The sequence below is a fragment of the Andrographis paniculata genome, unplaced genomic scaffold (assembly GCF_009805555.1).
Source record: "Andrographis paniculata isolate CXL003 unplaced genomic scaffold, ASM980555v1 Contig17END, whole genome shotgun sequence".
Classification (NCBI taxonomy): Eukaryota; Viridiplantae; Streptophyta; class Magnoliopsida; order Lamiales; family Acanthaceae; genus Andrographis; species Andrographis paniculata.
The window spans coordinates 569276-597212 of record NW_026137457.1 but is presented as its reverse complement, the minus strand read 5'-3'; the positions used below and the strand labels follow the sequence as shown (position 1 = coordinate 597212).

The 27937-nt window shown below is 35.1% G+C and overlaps 5 protein-coding genes across 11 annotated transcripts; 3 read left to right on the top strand and 2 right to left on the bottom strand.

Moving 5' to 3' along the window:
* Positions 1-1401: 1401 nt before the first annotated feature.
* Positions 1402-6693, top strand: LOC127264408 (uncharacterized). The gene is made up of 9 exons (XM_051293931.1): positions 1402-1788; positions 2410-2518; positions 3175-3220; positions 3799-4019; positions 4204-4426; positions 5242-5309; positions 5544-5618; positions 5693-6455; positions 6557-6693. The coding sequence occupies exons 1-9, from the start codon at positions 1697-1699 to the stop codon at positions 6691-6693; spliced, it is 1734 nt and encodes a 577-aa protein (XP_051149888.1). The 5' UTR covers positions 1402-1696.
* Positions 5633-11450, bottom strand: LOC127265393 (SNF1-related protein kinase catalytic subunit alpha KIN10-like). 5 transcript variants are annotated; one of them, XM_051295186.1, is made up of 11 exons: positions 11362-11450; positions 10185-10374; positions 9918-10102; positions 9666-9848; positions 9461-9592; positions 9206-9391; positions 9041-9130; positions 8879-8962; positions 8729-8818; positions 8497-8643; positions 5633-8412 (listed from the first exon to the last, which is right to left on the bottom strand). In XM_051295186.1, exons 2-11 carry the CDS (start codon positions 10372-10374, stop codon positions 8302-8304), a joined length of 1398 nt encoding a protein of 465 aa, XP_051151143.1. In that variant the 5' UTR covers positions 11362-11450; the 3' UTR covers positions 5633-8301. The 5 variants fall into 5 exon arrangements, 3 of the variants coding, with proteins under 3 accessions (XP_051151143.1, XP_051151136.1, XP_051151127.1); XM_051295179.1 differs by lacking the exon at positions 11362-11450 and adding an exon at positions 11142-11355; XR_007841958.1 differs by lacking the exon at positions 11362-11450 and having other exon boundaries at positions 5634-7135; positions 8166-8412; positions 10185-10847.
* On the top strand, positions 7163-8065 carry LOC127264404 (mediator of RNA polymerase II transcription subunit 15a-like). The gene is made up of 4 exons (XM_051293917.1): positions 7163-7278; positions 7392-7574; positions 7660-7748; positions 7855-8065. Exons 1-4 carry the CDS (start codon positions 7186-7188, stop codon positions 8063-8065), a joined length of 576 nt encoding a protein of 191 aa, XP_051149874.1. The 5' UTR covers positions 7163-7185.
* An 834-nt stretch (positions 11451-12284) lies between the features above and the next one.
* LOC127265383 (pentatricopeptide repeat-containing protein At5g27110) lies at positions 12285-14832 on the top strand. Its single transcript, XM_051295159.1, has 2 exons — positions 12285-14539; positions 14653-14832. The coding sequence occupies exon 1, from the start codon at positions 12338-12340 to the stop codon at positions 14435-14437; it is 2100 nt and encodes a 699-aa protein (XP_051151116.1). The 5' UTR covers positions 12285-12337; the 3' UTR covers positions 14438-14539; positions 14653-14832.
* A 472-nt stretch (positions 14833-15304) lies between these two features.
* On the bottom strand, positions 15305-18663 carry LOC127265418 (uncharacterized). 3 transcript variants are annotated; one of them, XM_051295217.1, is made up of 5 exons: positions 18004-18663; positions 17246-17385; positions 16803-17156; positions 16120-16728; positions 15305-15697 (listed from the first exon to the last, which is right to left on the bottom strand). In XM_051295217.1, the coding sequence occupies exons 1-4, from the start codon at positions 18224-18226 to the stop codon at positions 16120-16122; spliced, it is 1326 nt and encodes a 441-aa protein (XP_051151174.1). In that variant the 5' UTR covers positions 18227-18663; the 3' UTR covers positions 15305-15697. The 3 variants fall into 3 exon arrangements, with proteins under 3 accessions (XP_051151174.1, XP_051151157.1, XP_051151166.1); XM_051295200.1 differs by having other exon boundaries at positions 16152-16728; positions 18004-18660; XM_051295209.1 differs by having other exon boundaries at positions 16152-16728; positions 17246-17358; positions 18004-18444.
* Positions 18664-27937: the final 9274 nt, after the last annotated feature.

Below are 27937 nucleotides of genomic sequence, written 5' to 3'. Positions count from 1 at the left end.
AATACAAACAATCCATTTTATGATAATTTTTTATTAATTAAATTATCAATATAGTAATTTCTATTATTTAATACTTTTTTATCTGTCAATTTTAACTTGCTTTCTTTATAAATTTTTACAAAAATATGACTAAAGTAAAATGTAAAAGAAAAAATAAGATTAAAATTGACGGACGAAAGAAAATTATTGTTAATAAATTAAATTCACAAAATATATCTAGATTTACATTATATAATATAAATTTAATATACTTTGATATCTATATTGGCATAAATTTAAATTTTTTATAGTAATATAATCCATATTTAATCAAATAATAACAATCTTATTTTTATTTTTTTTAGAAAAAAATCATGTCAATAAAATGTGTAGCTAATTTCTGCTTCTTCTAAAATTTATCAAACTTTATAAAATTAATATAATTAAATTTTAAAAAATGTACACATTTTTTTATTGTTAAAATTATTTATAAAATAAAATCATTTGACGTGTTTGGCTGTGATTTTAGTTTGAATACAAATATAGTTTACTTCTATTTTTTTTTTTAATAAAATATTCCATTACAAATAAAAATTCAAATAACACTTTATATCAAATAATTTCAAACAACTATAGTATATTGTATCATTTTAGTTTGATTTTTCTTTTCTTCAATATACTTTTCTTCATATAAAATTTTATTATCTATATTCACATATATTTATTGAAAAATAATATTTAAAATATCTAAGTATATATTTTAATCTTTTTTAATTATATATATTACTAAAATATATTTATATTACACACAATAATTAAATAAATGGTAAATTATATAACTCTTTTTTATATTTTAATAAAAATGCGTATAATATTTATATTGTAAATTTATAAATTTTATACGAAATATTTTCTTTGTTCAAAAATAATGTTTGATTATAATAAATAAAAATATAAATTAAGCAAGTTTTATATATATATAAAAAAGAATGAATACATAAATAATTTATTAATTTTTTATTTTTTATAATTTTTTTAAGATCAATTGTTATACTATAATTTTTATAAAAACTATATAAATTATTTTTATTAAAAAATTTATTTAAAATATTTTTTTTTATTTGTATAAATTTATGTAATTTAAGTTTTTATTTAAAATCTAACTTGTTTAATATTATTTAAATTATTTTACGGTTTTGCAATTTGTAGGTAATACACATATTTTTTTTAACAAAAAATAAAAATAAAACTCAAAAAAAAAAAAAAAAAAAAAAAAAAAACATCTCTCTAAAGACTGTCCAAGAATTGAAATATAATAAGCTTTAATTAACCCCTACACCCCTCCCCTCCCCTCGCCCTCTCTATATATATATCGCATATAGATACAGATACAGATACATACATACCTTCGGAAGCATGCAAGCGCGTGGATAAATATCGAAGAAACGAAACTGCATTCATATATATGTATATATATATATATTTAGTCGCCACTTCATTATTTTTGGCTTCATGGTTTTGATTTCGTCATATCTTTCGATTATTTTGAAACTGCTGCTGTAATTTCCTTCGATTTCTTCTCCTTTACATTCATTCGGTCGTCGGGGAGGAAAATCGACGTGTTCAAAAACCCTTGGCCGAAACCCAATTTATTAGCGGTTTTAATACGATTCGTTGAATAATTACAACAATTAAACTGCTGCGGTACGATCGATTGATGGATGAAGGGATGGGGAAAGCGGCGGACATTGAGGAGTGGATGAAGGAGTTCATGCCCGATGTCGCTGCCGATGCTGCTCCTGCTGCTGGGTAAACGCCAATTTTGATTTCAGACCGTACCGGAGTTGATGCATGCATAGTTTTATCATTTTATTGTATTTCTTCGATCGTGGGATTGTTGATTCGATTTTAGTGTGGGTATACTGTGGTTTTGGTTTGATTTGGTTTATGGGTGATGGGAATTGGTTTTTGAGATGTTTGCATCTTCGAATTTCATATAATTGGATTTCACAATTGAAGGAAATAGGAGAGTCTGTTAATGGAGTGCTTTAGTTTCCAATTTCTATCTCCTTCCATGGCAGTTTCTGGAAAATTCAAGATTCTAGGAAAATTGTTAACTGATGTCCAATTCAATGTGAAGGGATTGTTTTAAAGCCTAATATTTTTTTCAAGTTTTTATCTAATCATGTAAGCGCAGTTGGTTAAGTACAGGTGAGTGGTGATTGTTGTTTATTATTGTGCATAATGTCTGCTTCAAATTCATATGTTCTTTAGCTTTTGATGAGCTATTGAACTCACATTCTCTTAACCTTTCATGGCTTAGCCATTAGGGCATCAATTGTTGAGGATCATTCAGTTTCTAATTTAATAATTTGTTCTACAAGTAGTTTATGAGCTCCAAGTTGGAAAATAACAATAGTGAGAATGCAGAATGGGGAGAGGCGCAGTCACAATGCCACCTTCAAATTTAAGTAACTCCAACCAGCAGATTAGGCCGACGAGCTTGGCAGAGAACTATCCAGTGCCTCCGGCAATTACAGTAAGCTTGTTTCCATAAATGATTTTAGTTCATATCTTTTAAGGTGCATCTTTGGTATTGGTATGCTTCTTTTTGTTGATATTAATCTTTTTAGTCTGAGAAAGATTGTCTAGCTATCTCTCCATGTGGAGACTTTAATAATTCAAAGTTGGAGGCAATAGAGAATAATCTGTCAAACTATACTAATTTAAGATAGTTTCCAAAAGACAATAGTGATTCAATGGTGAGTTTTCTTAAATATTCCAAAGTAGCAATCTTTGTTACCTTCTATAAACTGTTCTTTATATTTCACTATGAAGAAGTTGCACAGTAAGTTCCCTAGTTTTACCATATGGATTCAAGAGCTGTCATTAGTGTAATTTTCATAATGAAGGCTAAAGTCCATGTAATGGGATGAAAAGCTTGTTGGTCAAAGTTTTTATGGAAAGTTTTTACCAAATGAATATGGATTTGCCTCATGGTCATTGTCTGACTTGTTAGTACAAAGACACCTGCTTGCAGTACCATACATGTCCTAAAACAGCAAGGCAGTGAGATAAATAAACTACCTCTATGCTTTATTTATTTATTATGGCAAATTTCATTAAATGTTTGTATCCATTATATCCTCTCAATTTGAACATTCACTAATTTCACTTTACATTTGTCACTTTCAGACAAATAATAGTCCTGGCATGTGGCAACATTCCCAGCGTCCTCTAGGTATGAAAAACTACACCTTACATTTGAAAAGTGGACATGTGTTGATCCTTTGCGTCTATAAGATTCATTTATTTATGTTTTCATGCATATGTATATCCAGCAATTTATAGTAATGTCATTCTGTAGAATTTGATGCTTTCCTGTCTAATCCTATCCTTAAAAAGATGCTGTAAGTATTCATTTGCTTATGTATTTACTAAGAATGAACAACATTGTTCAGCACACTCCAGCCAGTAGATTTGTTTATTCAATTTCGCAGTTATATATAGACTAGGAGTTGGTCCAGCTTTCGTTAGCTTAATTGTGATGTATAAAGTTAGGAATTTTAGATTTTCATGATTGTATGATAGTCATCTGCATCTTCATATTCTTTTTTATGAGGGAAATTAACAGTAAGAACATTCAACTTCAGGGCTCCAACGATGTCTTGCTTCATTATAGTTTCATTTGTTCTGCCTTATGTTTGCACCAACACACCCCACAAACTTCTTGCCTCACCTCAGAAACACTGACCGGTATGCATCATTTCGAGGAAAGTATCAATAATTGAACAAAACTTTTGTGCTTGTGTGTTACAGATGGCCCAAATAATCCAGTTAGACAAAACATGACGAGTAACTTGCCTGCCTTATTCGAAGAATTCTCTCAGAGTCAGGCTTCACGCAACATGATCTCAAAACTACACCAGCAGCAACAATTGCAAAATCAAGTATTGGGGCAAGTAGCTGAGAGGCCTAACATGTATCAGTTTCGGGTTCCATCCAATCCCTATGCAAATAATCTTAGGCAACACCCCCAGGTAACATATTGTGCATTATATGTAGTCTTTCTAAGCAATATTCTACGGGAGGTTAGCAAAATTCTCATCACTCCCCCCTTGTACAGGGGAAGCATACACAACTTTTATGGTTCTGCTTTGAGTTACTTGCAATCATTTAGTTTACCAGCTTCAAAGAAGAAACTAATCTCTTGTAATACTGCAGCAGCAGACATCTGTTGGAGGTTATGCAACTCCTCATATCAATGCTGTTCAACAGACTGACCAAACAACACTGCAGAAATGCTTGGAGCAAAGAGGGTACATAGCGGAATCCATGCATCCAAGAATACCGATGCCTGCTTTTCATCAGTCTCAGAATCTTGCACTGATCAATCAAATGAAAGCGGGAAATCAGTCACAAACTATGCATCTTGGACAGTCACAAGGTACTTTGGACTCACAGAGACTATGATTTTGTATTTTTGTGGTTCCTATTAATAATAATAAGAAGAAGAAAACAGCGATGTTAGAAGAGATCAAATAGACAGGTCAAAAGAATCCTTGAACATCTGTTTTACGAAATAAGCTAATGACTAAACTTATGTCTTTGTTTGTCATTATTAGAAATTTAGAAGGCATGCGTTGATTACTTCTATAGACCTGTTGAAACTGATTCTGAAGCTTAATCTGGTTTGTATGGAATGTATATTGATAAAAGTATTGGTGTTCTTTTCTGAAACCAAGACTAAGTGAAAGGGTGTATGTTGTAGACTGGTAGCTACTAGTTTCTAACTTTTTATAAATAAATAAACTCATCTAAAACGAGAGTGAGTGAGGAAGATAGAGTGAGATTCAGAATCAAGTTTACTTTTTATGATACAAGTATTTGGTTAGATAATCCAATCACTTATGATTATTTAAGATCTGTTATGACAAAACTAAAGATAATAGACAAGTTAGAAATTATGAATGATTCTTGTGTATCTAAGTTTCAAACTCCATCCCACGAGAGCCGACAAGTTTCAAGAATATGTTTAATTGTGTTAAACAGAAGTTCTATTTGCTTTGAACTTAGGTACCTTTGTTTGCTGCTTTTGGCATTCTTCTATCATTGTACTATAACTGGTAGTTTGGTTTCCTTATATGCCTTTCATATCTTGTTCCTAATTATTTCTATTGTATTTTTTTCATTTAGTTGTGTCTACTACACTATGAGTTGAACTTCTGCACTTTGATTAATTCAACAAATTTTCTTTCAAAGCTGTATCAGAAACCAATTCGCCAGCTGACTTGGCAAATCTGGATTGGATTAATCAAGCATTTCAGAAGGTAATGCCATTTATTTTAACAATTTTTTCTTGAACATTCATGGTGTTATATGTATAAATCTCTTTTGCTTGACCGCCCAAATTTGAAAATACACCTAGTCTTTTCACATTGTTGTGCTGTTTATATTGATCTTCTTCGGCCCTATTTCTATTTCTATATCTTACAAATTTTTGGCTATTGCTTTTTGAATGTCCATATCAGTAAATGTATAAACCTCCTAGAATTTTCCCACAGCTTCTGCAGATTAAGGACACATATTTGCCTGATGTGATCATGCTGTACAAGAAGTCGAGAGAAGAGAGACCCCGGGTTTGAGCATTTTGCAGCATTTACATTTATGATTTCTGTATGCCTCAATCTTTATCGAAACAAATCTTTGCCAGGCTACTGCTGCAGAAATCAGTAGATATGAAAAGACGAAAAATTTTGCTGAGAAGCTGTACAAGTTTATGAATCTGTCAAAAAATGAACTCTTAAACTACCGAAAAGATAAGGTGTTCCAAATGCTGGACGATGCAGTAAAGCAGTGCATGCAAATTCGAGCTATGTTTTCTAATGGAAAGCCGGCTCAACAAGCTGAGTCGTCAAACAGTCAGTTGGAAGCACCTCAGATGCAGCAAAGGGAAAACTATTATCAATTCAATTGTCCACCAGCAACCTTACAACAGCAGCAGCAGCAGCAATCTTTAAGGCAAACTGGAGCTTTGAACTTGCCAGAAAGCTCAGTGAATTCACCGAAGGTCGATGCTCCATCAATGGCAAATGCCATTCAGTATGGTAATACAATGCGAACCGCGGCACAAAAGTGGGGATCACATGGAAATATGGTGCCATCGCCTACTCAGAAGAGCTTCGATCAGCGATCACTTAGAATGTTACTCCATCCTCCAGATAGCGGCACTGCTCAGCACATGAACATGGGCACTCCACACCAGCAGATGATCCCCTCGCCGAGGAATGTTTACAGCTCGTTGGATTACTCTGTTAACCCTATGGCTCCGGCAATGATACCGGTCTCTCCGCAGAATAAGCAACAGGATCATGCAATGAAGAGGCAGAAAATGAAACAACCAGCGCAGCAGTTGCCCCCTGATAAAAATAAGCAGCAGATGTTGCAGAAAAGGAACGAAGATACTAATTTGAGACGTATGGTGGGATTCAATCAGAAAATGTCGCCCCTTGCGCCGCCATCGTGCTCTTCCCCTTATGCTGGTTCTCCTCAGAATTCACAGCAATCTTCCTCACAGCTTGTGCAGAAGGAGTTATCATCGAAGCTTTCAAAATCTGGAACTCCCCCGCTATCTACCTCGCCGTCTGCATTTCCATCTCCCTTGACTCCTTCATCGGCACCAGCAGATTATGTCAAGAGTCCACTGAACGTTGAAGAAAGTAGCAAATTGCCGAAAACTTCTGTGGCGCCATCGCAGCCCCAGATGCAAGATGCGAATCAAAAGCAACTTGTTGCTGACTCTCAAGGGCCATCGAAATCTTGCCTGCAGACAGAACCTGCTAGTCGGGATGACCAGCAGCCGTGTGCCAAACGAGAGCCATTCCAGCGCTTGGTTGAAGCGGTATGTTATGTTCCTTATGAGTTCATCTTGTCATTTGAAGCATCACCTTGATCCATTAACCACAGATGTTTATTGTATTTACTGAAACTCCTTCTGCCTGTGTTTTGAAGGTGAAGTCGATATCATCCACAGCAATGAACGCCTCGTTGCAGGATTTCATCAGTGTTGCCAGATTAAACGATAGAATGACCAAATTTCCCAAGGGCAGTCCTCCAAAAGTCATCTGTCATGATTTAGCGGCCAACATTGGAGATTCTGAAAACGAGAATATCGTACCGGATAATAATACAGGCATAAACTCCAGAATGATCCGTCAACTTGAAACCATTATTCCGAACAATCTCACAAGTGAAACAGAGTACTCTGCCAGTAGGGCAACAAAGAAGTTCAAGACAGAGGTATCATTATTCAGCTCATATCTTAATACATTCCGTAACTTTATGAACATCGATCTGCATCTTTTATGCATTGTTTTTTTCACATCTTAATACATTTCAATTCATCGTTTCAGCCTACCAACCCTCTCTTACTAGAGATCAAAGAGGTCAATCACAAGTTTTTCAATGTGGTCGTGGATATTATAGACAAGGACGACGTTTCCATGACAGGATTCAACAAAGGAACTCTCCTTAGATGTTCATACATTCCCATGGGACTTAGAAACACAGAGGTGCCCAACGCATCGAAACAAATGGTAACGACACTAATGACCTTCAGTTCTTCTGAAAATCTCCATTCATTGAAGTTTTTTCCTATAAACTCTTTTTTACTGCTCTCAGTTTCCTACCCTAGTCCTGGAACTGATTGTTGATGTCGATTATCCCTCCTCCTCTCCAACCATACTCGATCCCAAACCTCCTAGTTTCAGGTGAGAACTACAAGACACAGCTCAAGTATATGTATATATCTATATATGTGTGTGTGTGCAAATCCATCTACATCTACACTAGGATACCTGTTTTTCGGATATGCAGTGAACCTGAGGAGAAAGACCTGTGGGAGAAAGCAAGATCAAAGCTCGGCTATTTACTAAGAAAGCTTCATGAGCCGATATCACTCAAACAGATGGTGGAAGCATGGAATGTTAGCACACACGAAGTATTCCTAGAGTTTGCCGAGCAAATGGGGGGCGGTAGCTTCTCTACAAACTATGGCAAGTGGGAAGAGTACGTGCTCGCTATCTAATTATATTGCACGCGTAAATAAAAGCTCATTCTTCGATGAAATCACCATAAGATGTACAGTTAGAGCTCAGATAGGATATTGAACAGCAGATAATTTTCACCTCTGCTAGATCTTCATCACCACAACACCGGAATGAACATCCATTAATGCTCTGCTGTATAATTCAACGCTTTTGTTTCGATATATGATTATGTACCGTTGTAGAGCTGTCGCGCTTACTTTCTTGAGATGTTTTGCTACACAACTACCTGTGCTTGAAATGCAGCACAGATGTCTAAGAAGATAAATGGAGGTCCATTTAGTTGCTGCATATCTAGAACATATTTCTCTCCACTTGCTTTGTAGAGCTGGTAAGGTTTACGACATCGGTAAGAATCGTGAAAACATGACATTCGAAGACAGGGCAAGAAGAAACGATTGAAAAAACTAACCTGTATTTCGAATTTGATTGCATCGACTGCAGATGGAGGCAACCACAGACACTTCATATTGTAGTGTCCTATTCTCTTCCATCTCACATTCAAGCCATGGAAAACTTTCAGGACATCCGACATTGTCTCGTTCGGAGATGCCAGGGACTTCGAGTATCGTTTCAAACGATTAAAAGTGAGTGAGGAAGTCGAAGTTTCATTATAAAGTAAATAATAACAGAAGTTTGCTTGCCTTGAAGCCAAGAGTCCAGTTGTTCGATCCCGGAAGAACTGGTGGAGTCGCAGTCAATGTAGTCACCATCTGCGCAGCATCGGAATGTCCCTATTTCGAACACATGTCAGTGAACGATGTCCGGAGAAGACAAGAAAAATGAAGACATACTCGATTCTCTTTGATTGGGTTATCGAGCTGCATTCCTTGTTCGCGAGAGAAGCTATGCAACAACATAGAGTATGCGACCGTTGCCTGTAATGCCAGAAACATAGTCGACTCAGTACAATGTCGACAGAACCGACGGGAGATTGATAGCCACAGGTAGTTTACCTCATTGTGCAGATGATTCTGTATCGACACAATGACTTCGCGGCCGTCGAATCCCATCCGAACCATCTCCTTCACAGCATCGATTTCAATCTTTTCGCCACAACAATGAAACGTTACTCTCGATGAAAAGAAAGAAGGCGAAGAGACAGGGATATCGTTACTTACCTTCTCTGTTCCTCCCGAAGCATTCGGAGACGACATAGAAATGTACCGGGGAAGCTGTCGACGGAACCAAGGATGCCGGCGAATTTCAGGGATCGATATACGCCTCATGGGATCGACCACGAGTATCCTCGAAATCAAATCCCGTCCGCTCTCCGATACGTGATTCGCAGCTGGGTATACTCCGTTCTACATTCGACGAAACGTGAAGCTCCGAAACAAAGACAAAAAGCACTAAGAAATCGTCGCTTCAACTACCTTTATTTTGGCATATAAGCCCGGGATATTGTCGTCGTCGAAGGGAAGGCGACCGCACAGCAATGCGTATAGAATAACTCCGCAGCTCCACACGTCTACTTCCGGACCGGCGTACAATCGTCGAGAGATGAGCTATCAATATCGAGAATAGTCGAGGTTAGCGTTGTCGACGGAGATTGATTTAGTTTACGGAAGTTAGTCGAACCTCGGGCGCAGCATAGTTTGGGCTCCCGCAGCACGTCTTGAGGAAATGCCCGTCGCGCATGATGTTTCCGAGCCCGAAATCTGCGATCTTGACGTTGCGATCGGAGTCGAGGAGGAGGTTTTCCGGCTTGAGGTCGCGGTGGACCACCAGGTGTCGGTGGCAGTATTCGACGCCGGAGATTATCTGTTCCGGACATGGGGTGAGATACTTTCCGGATTACGAACAACCTTAAAAGGCTCGATTTAGGCGAACCTGTTGGAAAAAATGGCGAGCCTCATCCTCGTGCAGCTTCCCGTTCTCCGTCAGGTAATAGAACAGTTCGCCGGAATCCATGTACTCCATGACGACATAAACGTTCGCCGGAGTGTCGACGACCTCGAACAGGCGAACGATGTGGGGATGGAAGAGCTGTCGCATTATGTCGATTTCTTTCCTAACTGATATCGGAATTTTCGACGGGAACAACGTTTTAACCATCGTATGTTGCGAAGGAATTAGGACAAGAGCGAGTTGTTGTACCTTTCTGCGCTTCGTATTCATCGATGGATTGGCGCTCGAGTATCTTTATCGCAACCTTAATCCCTGTCAAGGTGTGGACAGCTAGCTTCACTTTCCCAAATGCGCCATGGCCGAGAGTCTTTCCGAGCTTGTAGCGCGGTAACATGGCCTTCTTACAACTCGAGGCACTCATCCCGTTGCTCGACTCCATCTTCGAGCCGGGAAAATTTTGAAATTAGTTTCGTGTTAGGTGCAAGATCACAGACCCTCAAAGGGAAAACTTACAATTTTAGTACGTCAAAAAATCAAACGGTGAGACATTCTTCGCTTAAGTGTTATAACCTCAACTAGAATAAGTTTCGACAAGCTCTCATATAGTCTTAGTTAGCTTTACTTTACCCAAACTAGACTCGAATCCCATTGCCTCCTTCGACAAAGACAATAATGTTGCTTCTGTGCAACATTAATTTTTTTTTTCTTCAAACAGAGCTCTAATACCACAGAGCTCTAATACCACTTGTTAGAATATTTTTATTTCTGACATATACTGAGGCGAATGTGCACATATTTGAAAATTTATTACCAAATTATCAAAATCCGCAATTTAAGTTAGTTTTTTTTTTGTCTTAAAATCAATCAACTTCTACATATCATCTAAAATAATAATACGGTACATAACTCTATTGTAATATCAAACATGTAGAATATGTTCACTTGATGTTATAAAAAAATACACAAAAATAAAGAAAAACACAAAACATCCATATAATATTGTTAGTATTCTCTATATCTCATCATACAAAAATACCTATTTTTCATCGAATAAATAAAGAGAATCCTCAAATTTGAAGTAAGGAGGTTCATGTAATAAACAACAAGAACAAAGAACATCATCAATCTGCCAATAGTTTCATTTAATTAGGGTTTGTAGAAAACAAAATATATATATATATATATGTGTGTGTGTGTGTGACATACCTTAATTAATCAAGAACAATCAAACTAGTTAATACGACACAATCATCATCACAATAAAACAAATCAACAACTCTCTTCTTCTGGTTCAAGAATCAGAAGGACCATCAAGAACTCTAAAATCACTTCCCAGTAACTGCATATATATATTATTTCTATACAATACCCACATATATATATATAGAGAGAGAGAGAGAGAGAGAACTGTTCTACAAATACTTACCTAGTGGGGGGGAGAGAGAGAGAGAATTAAGCGTAGAAGTTCAGCAGGAGGGAGAGGATACAAAGATCTTTTATTTATTAGTATTAGTGTGATGGCATTTTAATTCGTGTATAAATAAATAGTAATGTTTGTGGGTTCAGACAACACAAAGCATTCCATTCAAACCCCACTTTCTAACAATATTTAATATATATACTGAAAGAAAGCTACAAAACTTATTGGTTGCAACGTTCAAAAAACAACCAAAATTTCTTATTCTTTCTATGTATTGTACTTATTATTATCTATATTAAATATTTTATCAGAAGATAATACTTAAAAAGGGTTCGAACTCCAAAAGTCTCAATTCATCTCTCACTAGTGTAATTTTTTAGTTGAATCTGAAATTTACCCATTAAACACTTTTAATAAAATAAAATAAAAATTAAAAAGGTACTAAAATCAATCAATATAATTTTAAACAAATAACATATTATGTTATTTTATGATATCAAAGATGTTCTTATGAAGTTTGAAAATTTTTTATTTTAATTTAATATTAAGATAATATATAATAAGATATTTTATAAATATATATATAATTTTTTTAAAACAAAAAATTTAAATACTAAAAAAAAACATACTATTGTATTTTACATTAATAATATATATTAATATATTATTATTATATAATGATATCAATTCATATGAAATTATGAATATAGACCTTATATATGTCATGAGCATCAAAACCCCAAAATTCAATAAAATTGATTGTTAGAATTTTCCTTACAAATAATTTATAAACATATTACATACTATATAACACCATTTCTTTTAAATTATATAAATAAAAATACATCCAAAACACAATTTCATATGAACCCCTTATAATATGATTAATTCTCCAACTAGTACCTCTAAAAATAAAAAATAAATTTAAACCCTTCTTCTTCAGCCGGATGTATTCAGTTTCCCCTCCAACGAGGGTTCTTGAATGGACGCCATTACTACAAGACTGCTCCATCTCTCAAAATCCTTGAACAAATTGAGATCTTTGAAACCGATTCAAGTTCTTCATCAGAAAGCGATCTCTTTCGGATTGCAACACAACGTAGCCCTGTGCAAGAACCTAATAAATCTCTACATTTCCCGCGGCGACTATCAATCCGCGAAATTGATTTTTCAAGGAGTACAGAATCCATCAAACATCACGCTATGGAACGCGTTGATCGCAGCATACGTGAAGAACGCAATGTTCCAAGAGGCTCTGTCGCTATTCGAGAAATTACTGCGTTTTCCAAATCTGAAACCAGACAGTTACACGTACCCGAGCTTGTTGAAGGCCTGCGGAGGTTTGGGGAGAACAGATTACGGGGAGATGAACCATTCTTTGTTGATGAAATTAGGGTTCATGTCGGATGTGGTAATCGCGAGTTCATTGATCGGAATGTACGCCAAATGTGGTATGTTTATATCTGCAGTGAAGGTGTTCGACGAAATGCCTGAAAGGGATTTAGCTTGTTGGAATAATGTGATCACTTGTTATTATCAGAGTGGGCAATGGAAGAAGGCATTGGAGTATTTTGATAAGATGAGGAGCTATGGATTGAGGCCCGATTCTGTCTCCTATACCGTCGCGATTTCGTCGTGCGGTCGCCTCATCGATTTGGAAAGAGGCGAAAAAATTCACGATGAAGCGCGCCGGACCGGTCTTGCGATGGATAGTTACGTTAGCGCCGCACTCGTCGATATGTTTGGGAAATGTGGCGCCTTAAAGAAGGCGAAGGAAGTTTTCGACGAAATAAGGGACAAGAGCTTAGTTTCTTGGAATGCCGTGATCGGTGGGTATAGTCTAGTCGGGGATACTAATTCATGTATTCGACTTTTTGAGAAAATGGTCGGGGAAAGGGTTCGACCAAGTTCGACGACAATAAGTAGCTTGTTAATGGCGTGCGCTAAATCAGCAAATCTCCGGGCCGGGAAGTTTATTCACGGATATATAACGAGGAGTAATGTCGCGAGCGATATCTTCCTCGAAAGCTCGCTAATCGACATGTATGTTAAATGTGGACGTGTTTTGACAGCGGAGATTATCTTCAATCGAATGGCGAAATCGAATATCGTCGCTTGGAATGTTATGATTTCGGGCTATGTAACTGCAGGCTGTTACTTCGAGGCGCTTCGTACGTTTGACGACATGCGGAAATCTGGCGTAAAACCTGATGCAATAACGTTCACGAGCGCTTTGTCGGCTTGTTCGCAGCTGGCTGCGTTGGAGCGAGGTAGAGAGCTCCACGAGTGCATAGTCGAAAATAGGTTGGATTCGAACGAAATATTAGCCGGATCCCTTCTTGATATGTATGCGAAATGCGGCGCCGTGGAAGAAGCCGAGAGTGTATTTAATCGGTTGTCAACAAGAGATGTAGTTTCGTGGACTTCGATGATCGTATCCTACGGCTCGCACGGTCGAGCGCCCGAAGCTTTGAAGCTTTTCGAGGATATGTTGCGAGTGCGTGTACCACCGGATAGAGTTACGTTTCTCGCAGTAATTTCGGCTTGCAGCCACGCCGGACTAGTCGACGAGGGGCGGCGATGTTTTAAATTAATGGTAAATGATTATGGAATTCGACCTTCGGTTGCGGAGTATTCGTGTCTTATCGATCTTCTCGGGCGTGCTGGGAGGTTAATCGAAGCTTACGACATTCTCCGGAAGAATGCTGACATTAAAGACGACGTTGAGCTGTTGAGTACGCTGTTTGCTGTGTGCGGTTTGCACGGGGAGCTCGAGTTGGGGGAGAAAATTGCGAAACTTATTATCGAGAAGGATCCGGACGATCATTCGACTTACGTTGGTCTTGAAAAGATGTACGCCGGCAAGAAGAAATGGGACAAGGTGCGCGAGATCCGATTCAAAATGAAAGAATTCGGCTTGAAGAAGAATCCGGGATGTAGCTGGATTGAAATCGACGAGACAATCCGATCCTTCGTAGCCGAGGATCGAACATTCGCGCAACGAGAAGACATCTACGGCTGCTTGTCGATTCTATATAACGACATGGAGAACGACGAAATGGAAGCGCAAGAGGAGGCGTAGTCGAACAAATGCGTCGAAAAGTTTAGACAGCAGTGATCTTCACAAAGCCTTCTTGTTCGAGAGACGGCACAAACAAGCGAAGAAGATGCCAGACGCGCGGAGGTAATTAACTTTTTACCGGCGCGAAATTTGATCTTCTCGTAACCTCATATTCGTATAGCTCAAATTACACTAGATTGATTTAAGCTAACAATCGATTATTTTGTTCGATGAAGCTTCGGTAGATGCATCAAGTCTATCAAATCATCGCTCTCGAAAGGAACAGGAACTATGCCGCCGTGTGTTTGTTTGGCCGTTTGAATTTTGATTTGAGATTTAAATAGTAAAAATTTTGAATCGATAGATAGTTAAATGATGTGATATAAATTTTTAATTGATGTGACATTTGAATGTAAAACTGATTTTTAGTATAATATAAAAAATTGAAATATTAATGTTTGATTTGATATTTTTTAAATTTTTTTTTTTTATAAATAGTAGATTTTCCAGAAAATTCTATAGGCGAACACACCCTAAGATGTTGAGACCTTATCACTCTTCGATTAGATTAGATTAGACGGTGGTTAGTGTGGTTCAGTGCAACCACACGTAATAACAGACAACATATGATATAACCGCACATAAAATAGGAAGCATGATACAAATGCAACACTAGAATTAATGACACATGACATAGTCCAACACATCGCCTAAGTTGTTACTCGAGTCGAATCAAACCTTAATTAGAGCCAACTCGAGAAACTACTTCTCTACTCTGAACTCGACTTTGTTATTATAGTTAACGAGACAAACTTTCAAGTAGCTCGAATACCGTAACAACTCTACATTGTATAAGAAACTTTATACTTCCTATAGGCGTGTAAGAGATTAGAAACGAAAACAAAAAGTTCTTAAATTATCGTTGTCCCCTTCTCGGAGAGGAGATCTTACAATGTATCCATACCATCGCGGGCCTGTCACCTACGTGACTTTGACCCCGATGCATTTAGCCACCTATATACAAGAACACGATAAATTACTTATATATGTACTCGCTTGGCGAGGCATGCCCTTCCGGCATCAAAATTCATTCCTTCGATTTTGTAATGCTCCTTTGTACGGCTACACCATTTGTAGAAGAACTTAGTTATTACTTAGGCAGCATGTTGCCCCCAAAAAAATGACGATTCTCCCTTTCTCTCGGCTGCTACAAAAGCAATACAATTAGTAGGAATGTCGGGAGGCTCCAACCCCGTACATTGGAAAAGGTAGTTGCCGAGGCTGCAAAAAAAACACGGGGATTCATGTGTATAGCTAGGAAATTAAAGAAAGAAACGAGCGTAAATTATCTATTTGTTCTCTTTGAGATTCTTCTTCGATTCTATAGAAATATAATATTTTCTCTCACAAAATATCATATACGAAATGCTGGCACAATTTATTGCATAATTCACCACAATAACCAAAATGAAGCATATAATCTCGACATTGGAATACAACGTATCGAGATTATATGCATATTTTTGGTTAACACAGCGGTGAATTATGCCACGTTTAAACATAAATACTATACTCAGTCGCCATAACACATTTTGATCGCACCCTAACCTTATATCATATCAAAACTTCTACACCTAGCATGCCAAAAAATCGAAATTTGTGTTTAAATGAGAAAATTCGAAATGGATTTTATGTCAATTTACCTAAACTGTCGAGAAAAGCATCGTATACTCACATGGAGATGGTGCCGGTGAAGCCCTTCGCATTGCAACCGGTGGCCTCACTTGAATTCGATCTTTTGATCGATGGCTTGCTGCAGGAACCGGAGACACTTTCGGGGGACGGGAAGCCGGGGCGTAAACCGGAGCAGCATGAAAATGCTTATCGTGGTTGCGTGGAAACTGGTAACTATGTTCGAAAGGGCAAGGTGGCGGCGCTCCGGGACTATCCCGTCCCGGAGCAGGCAACGGCGACGGAGGATGGTTCGGAGCGAGACGGGTACCACGGTGCTGAGCTGGCGGCAGAGTCGACGGGGAAGGCGACGGCAATGGCGACGGAGACAGAGACGAACTATTTCCACCGCCGCCGAGGGAGTGTTGGAGTATCGACGAAAGCTGGACTTGCTTGACCCGTCCGAACACGCTGTTATTCAGACCGAGATTCTTACCGTACGAGTCGGTGATCGTTTGCGCCAATTGCTTTAGCCTCGTCTTCGACGGATTAATCCCCACAGCTAAAAGAACTTGCGACTGGACAGTCGTGGGCGGAGCGACGGACGAGCCCCTCCGATTCGTCAGCCGTATGTACAAGTTCTGCGCAGCGGGAAACAAGAGTTTTAGCTCGTTTCGAGACACGACGAAACGTCGAAATGACAACGTCCTCATACCTCGTACGGCGAGAGAATCAACCCGCTCTTGAGCTCGCTCCGGAGCACGTCGAAATTGTCGAGTATCTCGTCGATTGAGGAATTCAGCGTGAAGTTGAAAAGTATCTGTACGTTTTGGACGAGGAACGCCTTCTGGTCAGGGATTGCCGTGATCCCTCCGCGGAACTTAAGAACCTCGAAGGAAAACGGCATCCCAAACAACGACGAACCCAACCGGAGAAACGACTGGCGGGTGATCAAAAACGTAAACGACGCTCGGATTAGACTTTGCGCCGTCTCGTCTGCTTCCACTGCAAACACAACCTTCGTAACATTTGGTCGAACCGAAGCTGATTCTAGCGATATTATCTCCACCTATCAGAGAAAAAAAAGATCGGATCATCGAAACGTCGAACCACAAGCTATCATCAACAATGCAATCGAAGATCGAATCGAGTGACTACTTTAACCGTCGAGAAGCTCATTTCGTCGAAGATGTCGCCTTCGAGTTGAAGGATACGGTCTTCCAATGTCGACGCCGGCTGTCGCAGCATAAAGCTCGCCACGATGTCGCGACCTGGCCGGAGTTCGAATGCCGGTGTTACTACCATCGTAGAAGAATCAAAAGATACGAAATGTGTGTTCTTTTTTAAATTTATTATTCATAATAAAAATAAAAAAAATATATCTCAAAAAATATCGTATGAATCATTTATTTTTTATTTTTATATTATAATATTAAAAAATAATTTTACATTAAAAATCTTACATTATTTCTGTTTATATTAAATCATAAATTATTTTAATTCAAATTTTTTAAATATTAAAATTTCAACTCAAACAAGTATTATAAAATTAATATTTTATATTGATTGAATCCGTAAAAATATATCTTTTATTATTAATTCAGCTCAAAATAACAAAAATATTCATTTTATATTATTTTTTAACCGAGATCTTATAACAATAGAAATTAACAAAAACATACAAATTATGGCTCTCTATAATATTTATCGTAATATATATCGATTTTCTATAACAAAAATACATTTTAAAAAAATAATAAATAAGTGTAGAACACTGATCATATCTGCAGAAGCCCTAAATTGATCCAACAATAGGGATATTAATCTCCAAAATCATCAGGAATGAATTCGAATCCAAAATTGTCGAAAAAGATAGGAAATTGATGGAGAATCGGAGGGGGTTATGAATAAACTACCTGCGTAATCGAGATCCAGAGCTTTCTGATATTCATCGGGGTGGAAAAATGGCAGCCAAAAGACAGCAGAAAGAGTAACTGCAACAGCAAGCAACAGAACGAAAGCACATCTGAAATCCACAAAATTATGAACCCTAATTTTCCAGGCCGGCCATCCCCGGGTTGTACCCTGCGCATTAGATGCTGTACTCGGTAAGCCTTCGTCATCCTCCGTCTTCCCCATTGCAACAATGCGGGTGCTGTTCTTCTGAGGGTTCTACTTTTTGCCATAACTGATTTGGTGGGGGCGAAGAAGGGGATCCATATAAAATTGAAAAAAAAAAAAAAAAAATCGCGAAAACTGTTGGGGGAAGAAGATTGGAGCAATAATTGTGGTGAATTGGAAATGGCGATGGAATGAATTTGAATTGAAATTATTTTTGTTGGTGGGTGGGTGGGTGGGTTGGGATGGTAATGATGGCGATTTGAAGTTGCGTTTCGACTTTTTTGAGCTAAATGGGAATGATCGATGATGAAGTGGGAAGTCAGTTAGGAAACGAATTATAATCCACAGTTGAATTTACAGTTGGTCTGTTCTCTTCTGTTCTGCTCTCAATCTGAAGATTAAAGTGAAAACAAACGCCATTTTTGCTTTTGGAAGTTTCTTCGAACAAGAAAGTTGACTCAACAGAAGCGTGATGGTGAGTGTATTTTTTATCTGTTTTTATTTCCCTTTTATATTCAAATAAATTAGTATAAATTAATAATAAACAATGACAGAGTGTCTTTATTTATTTATTTATTTTTATTTTATTATTTTTTCTTATATTATACACTATTGCATACTTTATTATTTAAATATCTAGTGTTTATAGTATATGATAAATTAGAGTTTATTTGTTCAATATTTGTTATTTGAAGTATTTTTACTTGAGTTAAAAAAAATTGTATGAATAATATAAAAATGATATTTTGGGAAAAAATAAATCATAGTATATTATATATATTGATACTAGTATAAAAAAAATCATTGGACAAACAGGCCAAGTGTATAATTTTTTGGAGATTATTTTTTAAACAAGTAATTATAATGTAATATTTGGTACGAATCGATATGATATTTTTATTTATTTTTTTTAAAAAAATGTGATAGTTAAACAGTAAAAAAAATGAAATAAAATTTTTAAAAAATAAAACTAATAAGATTAACAACTAATAGAATTGATAATTAATATTAGTGAAATCTTTAAGATTATACTATAATCAAATTTCAAAAGTAGGAAAAATATTGATATTTGGAGTTATATTAAACTATACAAAAAAACACAAAAATAAAAAGAAAAAGAAAAGGTTGAATAATCATATAATGTGTTTTGGTTTGCTAAATGTCACAATTAATTTAAAAACTTACAAAATACAATTAGGTGAGTTATATCTTCCTTTCATTTGAAAATAAATAAATAAAAATCTATATGTGATAAATTGTGTAATAAATGGTGTTATTATATAGTCCCACGAAAAGGTAGTTGGCATGTTGCCATTTCAATTTATTGTCCTAATAATAATAATAATAACTACCATAAATAAATTTTCATTTGTACAATTTTTAAATTTATAACCATAATAATTAATAGTTTTCATGCATTATAGATTGTGGACAACTTTGTCAATAAATTTCTTGCCCCATTATATATATGGATTTGTTCCCTTTATATAGGTATCCTTTTGGGATAGATGTTTTTTGTTTTTATAATTTGATATTGGAAATTGTGTTAATAATATAAAAAATAAAATATTGTATTAAATTATTAATTTTTTGTGATAAGGTAAAATATATAATTTTTTTGGAAGTAGAATAAAATGTAGTATTATATATGTTGTATCAATGCGTAAATTATGTTTTTTTAATAATATTTGTGAAGAATTGTTCTACTTAAAAATACTAGGTGAACAATAATAATGTGTTTTTTTGAAAATAAATTTGATGAAAAAAAAAAAGGAGGATTTCAATTCACAGTGGCTTACATGTTGGTGCATGTAATTGGCATCTAGTAAATATCAGTTTTGAAGTTTTAAAAATATTAAAAAATATAAAAAAAATAATTTGATATTTGATATAATATTTTGTAAATATATATTAAATATGATATTTAAATATATATATATATTATCAATAAATAGCATCACAATTTAAAAATATATATGTAAATAGAACATTGGATTTTCCTTCCTTAAGTTTTAACATTTTGGATAACTTTAGAGATAGTAAAAATTTGCTATTGATTTTCTGTTTCATGTGAATTTTAGATTTAGATTTTGAATAATAAAAAATATAAATTTCAATAATTATTTAATTTGATATAAATATATATAAATCATTTATTTTGAATATAAAATTTAATATAATATCATATAAAAATAAAATAATAAATATTTAATTAATATTTTGAAAATATTATTATAAAATATCACATCGAATATATGTTTTTAATTTTAAAAAATAAATTTATAGAATATATTACAATCCTGTGATGATGCGAGAACCCGCAGGTGACCTAAGACATCGGGGGTGGTCATGAGTTCAAACCTTTACACCACTAAGCTATCCCTTACGGGACCATAGTATATATTTATAATTGTAAACGTAGAATCTTTTAATCATTACTACACAAATGTCAACATTAATAAAATATAGTATTTATTTATTAATAAATTTAAAAATATATCGATTTATATTTGCATTCATTTTTAGTTGTCTTGTAAGTTTCTTGTTGGTGTCTCTCTAATGATTATTTTTATTGGGCATTTGGGATAAAATGTTTATTTATTTCTTTTGCTTTGAGATCAATTAAAGTGCTAAAGGAGAATACAATGAATGATGATATAATAATTTATTTAAAAAATCTAGAAAAAATATATAGGATTTTTTTTAATTTAAAAATTAAATTTATATTAATTATTTTGTATGATTTTTATTAAATTATTATATTGAAATATTATTTAAATTGAATTTCACAATTAAATCAAAATCAAACACTCTTTAAATAATATTACTTATCTTAAGTTGAAGTTGAATTAAGTTAGACAGGGTTATATGTAATGTTGAGTTTTCCTTTTTCTTACTTTAATATTATTTGGATATAAAATTTTATGATACTCCAATATATATATATATATATATATTTATATAATTGTGATAAGTGCATAATATATATTTCTACAAGAAAGTTGAAATGATTTAACAATTAATAGAAAGTAGTATTGTGGATTTTATTTTATTTTATTTTTTAATATAAGAATATCTTATTACTAAATTGGGATTACATTTACTAAAGTTTAAAATAAATGTAATACAAAATAATATTGTTGTATATACAATGACATAACAATATCTTATTAGTAAACTGGGATTACCTATGAGTTTTATCACAATTTTTTAAAAAATATATTTTTAAGAAAAAAAATTAATATATTATATATTTATTATTTTTACATCAGTTGCACAATTTTTTATATATATAAAAAAATATTTTTTCAAATAAATTCACTAAACAAGAACACTATACACGTTTATTAAAATTTAAAATAAATATGACGGTGAACAATCTAAAAGTAAAATAAATGCATTTAATTATATATTATATTTGTAAAATTATGTTGATTAATGAAATTATGGTCGTCCCTACCCACAATCTAAGAATTTATTTTTTCACTTAGCCCTAATTATTGTGTCTATGTTGTCGCTTATTTTTTGTGTCACATTTTATGTTTTTTTTTTTAAAAAAAAAACGTTACAGATTTTAATTATATTTTAATATTTATAATTTATATTTTATTAATTTTAATTAAAATAATATTAATTTTAATATTAATTTATAATTATCTAACTTGTTTTCTAAATATTTTTATTAATATATTTTTAATTATTTATTAATTATAATTGTGATATGATATGCAAAATGAAGGAAGTATCTTTTTATATCATATTAAAATATATATAATTTATTTAATTATTGCAAAATAATAGTACAAGATGACAATATATTCGAAATCACATATAAGCAAACAATTATTTACGTGCTATTAGTAAATTCTATAAATTTAAAAATATATTATTTAAAATATCAATATTTGTAATCAAATATATACATAACAACCATAACAATAGCAACAATAATAAAATTATTTATTTATTTATTATAATTTAATTAAAGAGTAAATTTCGTATGTCCATAACGTTTATATGATCATTCAATTTTCAAATTAGATCTTTAATTAGGTAAGTTTTAACATATACAGCTAATTAACGTCAATACTAGTAATCTAACGGTGTTAAATTCATTCATGTAATAGATCCAACGGCCGAGGATGCTTGTATCTAACGGTCATATCCTTTATAAAATCTTCACATTTTCTACGGAAGGAGAGAGAGAGAGAGAGAGAGAACTATTCTCCGGTGACCAGACCGGCGAACTACCGTCGATTCCCTCCGCCACCGCCGTCGTCGATTTCCACCATCTTCCATTCTTCCCGTCGGCTGCCGTTTCCGTAGTCGTGCGCTGTTCTTCCTCTCCCCACCAACGACCACGCCGCTGCTGAAATCCTCCTTCGAGTCTGCCGTCGTCCAATCTAGGTCCACAACTTCTTCCAATTCCGACCAGCATCCGCCCTCTACTGCATGCAAATTTCGATTCGAGTTTCTAATACTGTACGTTGGTTCTTGCTTAATCCTTGGTTTCTTACAAGATAATATAATTTCAGGATTTGGAGTGCTTTGAACTCTAACTTGATTGCAACGTTTTCTTGGATTTGATTCCAATATTTCCCAAGGTATAGTGCCAACTCTTGCGCTACTTTGTAATTTTCCTTTTCTCTTTACTTTTTTTCTATACTTGGGAATATGGTTGATTTTGGTTTCTGGCTAATTTTCAATTACAGACAGTGGATTGTGGTTTAATATTTTGTTCCTGAGGGTATCTAGTAGTATCATGTTTATTTATATGCATATTTAACTTTATGCAAATTAATTCTTACAAGACAATGTACATTCAGGTATTGGAGTGCTTTGAACACATCTTTATAACAACGTTTTCTTGGATTTGATTCCAATATTTCCAAAGGTATAGTGACGAATCTTGAGCTAGTTTGTCAATTTTCTTTCTCTGTACTTTTTTCTATGCCTGAGAATATGATTGATTTTGCTTTCTGGCTAATTCTTTGATGTGTTATGCTCCTTTTCACTCTCTTAGAGTTATACGGTTCCTTTCATTATTAAATTCTACTAATCTTAGGAAGAATGTGATAAATTGATCAATTGTGGCTTGGCTGTTGTGATGGGCTTCATTTTGTTTTTTTAAGTACATTTTTTGCTTGGTGATTGATGGAATATATGTTGTCCTTTGAACAGAGCAAGGGCAGGATGAATATGAAAAAGATAGATTTATAGTGGATGATATCGATGAAGAAGAGGGAGAGGAGTAGGATAGAGTTGACAGTGATGAGGAAAGGAAAAAGAAAAATAAAAGGAAATACATAGATGAGTAAAATGTTTTCAAATTGCTATATATTTCACTCACCATAGGGAGTCAGAAAGGAACTATGTTCTTAACGAGGATGACTATGAACTCCTCCAGGAAAGCAATATTTCTGCATCGCCCGGAATTGGTATGTTTCCAGTTACTCATCTCTGTATATGTTTTTATTTATTTATCTATTTGCTTGCTACTTTTACTGTTGCTTATAGGCGACTATTAACTTTGAGTGTTTGTCCTCAGAAAGTAAGAAACCTAAGTGTCTAAAAAAAGGCTCGAAGGGATGCAGAAGAAGGCTCCTCTGGATTCTCAGACGAAGAGGAGTTTGATGGTAGTGGTAAAGGTGGGAGGACAGCTGAGGAGAAGCTTGAGCGCAGCTTGTTTGGGGAATGATGATGGTAAATTTTATTGAAACTATTTTGTTCTATGGGAACTTGGAACAATTATTTACTCTTACTGATCATGCGGTTTCTGTGACAATTGCAGGACAACCTTTTGAAGATATTGCTGGTCGATCTTATTGTTGATGAAGAGGAAGGTGATGAAAATGAAGCCCTTTGAGGTATAGTTTATGCCAGTCACAATTTATTGTCATGGCACTTAATTGATATGTTAATTTTTGAAAATAACCTTTATGCAGGAGGAAGAAAGTCAAGAAGAGCAGGCAGCAACCAGGAATTTCTTCTTGAGGAAGTCCGATAAAGATTTGGTGATGTCGATAAACTTTTGGACAGTAGGAAGTCGTCAGGATTCAGGGATTATTTATTTATATATCTTCCTTTATGTGCATGCATTCCGTTTAGTTGTTAATTGAAAGTTTGGTGGGGATCATCTACATTTGAAGAACTACACCTAAACATGGTATGAAGAAACTACACCTTACATTCAATGTGTTGATATTTTGTGCTTATCAGATGCATTTATTCATGTTTTCATGCAGATCTTTATAGCAATTTATGGTAATGTCTTTTTGATATACAATGAAACCACCAGCACAGCAGTTGCTCCCTGATGTTTCAAGAAAGGAATGAAGATTTCAAAATCTGGAACTCCCCCGAGCTATCCACCTCGCCATCTGCATTTTCCATCTCCGCCGACTCCTTCTTCACCGGCACTGAACCTTGAAGAAAGTAGCGAATTGCCGAAAACTTCTGCTGCACCATCCAGATGCAAGATGCAAACCAGAACCAAGTTGTTGCTGACTCTCAAGGGCCATCGAAATCTTGCCTGCAGACAGAACCTCAAAGTTGGAGTGATAAGCTGTCGTGTGCCAAATGAGAGCCATTCCAGCGTCTGGTTGAAGCGGTATGTAATGTTCCTTACAAGTTCATCTTGTCATCTGAAGCATCACCTTGATTCATTTCTTGTGTGACTTTCACTTTCACTTGATGATTCTTGTGTTTTGAAGGTGAAGTCGATATCATCCACTGCAATGAACGCCTCAAAGGCAGTCCTCCAAGTCATCTGTCATGAAAAGTACAGGCGTAAGGATTCAAGACAGAGGTATCGTTGTGCATATGTGACTTTTGAACCATGATTTCAAACAATTTCACAGCTGAAGCAGAGTGTTATGCCAGCAGGGCAACAAAGAGATTCAAGACAGAGGTATCGTTGTGCATGTGTAACTTTTGAACATCGATCTGCATCTTATAAGTATTGTTTTGTTTATATCTTAATACAGGTCAAAGTGGGTCACTCACAAGCTTATTTAATTACATTGCACGTATAGATAAAAGTTGATTCTTTTTCTATAAAATTATCATAAAATGTACAGTTAGAGCTCAGATAGGGCAAGAAGATAGGGCAACAGATAAGTTTCACCTCTGCTAGAATAAATCGTGTAATGATTCTGTGTTGTACGGATGAATAATTTAACACTTTTGTTTCGAGTTATGATTCGAAGATAGGGCAAGAAGAACCGATTTAAAAACTAACCTGTATTTCGAATTTGATTGTATTCGACTGCAGGCGAAGCAGGCAACCACAGGCATTTGATGTTGTAGTGTCCTATTTTCTTCCATCTCACATTCAATCCATGAAAACTTTCCGGACATCCAACATTGTCTCGTTTGGAGATGCCAGAGAATCTCGATTGGAAAGATGAAAAAATGAGTAAGTTGAAGTTTCATTATAAAGTGTACAGAGCGAAAATAACAGAAGTTTGCTTGCCTTGAAGCCGAGAGTCCAGTTGTTCGATCCCAGAAAAACTGGTGGAGTTGCAGTCGATGTAGTCGCCATCTGCGCAGCCTCGGAATGTCCCTGTTTCGAACAGATGTCAGTATATGATGTCTGAAAGAGACTAGAAAAATGAAGACATACTCGATTCAGAAGAAGGCTCCTCTGGAGGAAGAGGGTGCTGACATTGAGGAGGAGGATGAGATGGTTGATTTTATTGTTGATGAAGAGGAAGTTGATGAAAATGGAGCACTTTGAGGTATAGTTCACGCCTGTCACAATTTGTTGTCGTGGCACTTAAATTGATGTATTAATTTATGAAAGTAAATTGACATAGCTTTATGCAGGAGGAAGAAAATCAAGAAGAGCAGGCAGCGACCAGGAATTCTTCTTCAGGAAGCCCAAGAAATATTTGGTGATGTCATAAACTTTTGGACAGTAGGAAGTCGGGGGATTCAGGGATAGATTTGGTGAAAATGGTGAGAGGAGCCTTGAAGATCAGTTTGACCCCAGCATACTTCCTAAGAAAAATATATGACTGGAAAAGATGAGCACATTAGGGAGATTGACGTCCCTGAAAGGAAACAGGTTTCTTTATTTATATATTTTCCTTTAAGTGCATGCAGTCCTGTTAGTTGTTAAATGACAGTTTTGTGGGGGTCATATACATTTGTTTGCAGTGCTATAGCTGCCTGCATAGTAAAGTTAGTGATAAACATTGGTTGAACTCAACAGGACATGATTCTATTACTTTGGTTACATTGTTGTTCTGTAAATTTTAATTATTTCAATTTCTAGTAGTTGGCAGATGAACATTGCAAAATCAGTTGGAAACTTGCCCATTTCTGCCCATTGCTAGTAAGCTTCTTCAAAAGAAACTCATGACTTTTTTGTTCTATAAAGGTCTGTCTTTTCTCATGAAATTGATTCCACTTTTTTCTTATATTCTCATGCCAAACTTTTCTCTTGTTGTTTACAAATCTTCCAGGCAAAATGGCTGGTGGAATCTGCACTGGTCCTGTTAAGATATTTTCCGGAGCACCGTGAGGTTGGGCAAATATTTATTGATTTTTTCTTTTCAACTGTCTTTGAGGAAAAGTTCATGGGAGGAACTAATGGTTCCAATTGTTTGTGGTGTTATAGGAAGATTTTATGTATGAGGCTAAGATGATAAAGATAAAAGATGCTGATCTGAAGGTATTTTGATATTTAGTTTCATTTTCTGTATGTCTGCAAATATGTTTATGATAGAAGCATTTTTAGTCTATTTGAATTTCAAAATGGTGTGGTTACACAGGTCTTCTTTATCAACAAAACAAGTTTAACTTCACAGGTCTTCTTTATCAACAAAACAAGTTTAACTTACTCCGGGAAGAAAGTGAGGGCTATGCCAAACTGGTATGATTTTTAAGTTCTTTGCAATACCATGCTGAACTTCATTCCCAAAACTTGAAAGGTTTAATCATTTTAGAGGTGATTGGCTTTTGGTTAAGTATATGATAATTGTTTAAGATTTTTTAAATTCTGTTGCTATCTTTGTCTGATAGCCTTTTTCTTTTGGGATTGTGTTTTCCTTGTTTTTGTTCATAATAGTATGTAATCTCAACATGGTTTAGTTCTTTTCATGGAAACCCAATGGGTTTGAGATAGTGACTTGAAAATGATGTGATGTGAGAAGGAATTGATAAAGAAGTGAGTTTATTTATTATTGATGAACATTACTAATATATCAAAATATAATCTTTCACAAATTATTTTCTTCTGTTAGCTAACCCTTGTTTATTTCTCAAGTTCTTAATCTAACAATTTTCAAAATTTTGTAGGTTACCCTCTTATTATTATTATTATTTTTACCCCTACCTGCACACTCACAAAACAAACACACCCATCCGGCATTGAACCTAGGACCTTGCCCGAAGCTATGGATGTCTCACAACCTCATCTACAGGAAACTGTGTCAATGGCAACAGTTGGCACTCTGTTAAGGTTTATACTAATCTTTTATATACTCTGCTGAACTCTGTTTCGTCATCTTTTCTATTTTCTGTAATACCTGCAGTCATTAATTAGCCAATTTGATCTGGATCCAAGTCGAATTTTTGATATTGTAAGTTGGTTCTTGCTTAATCCTTGGTTTTAACTTTATGCAAATAACTTGTACAATACAATGTAATTTCAGGTATTGGAGTGCTTTGAACTTCAACTTGATAACAACGATTTTCTTGGATTTGATCCTAATATCTCCCAAG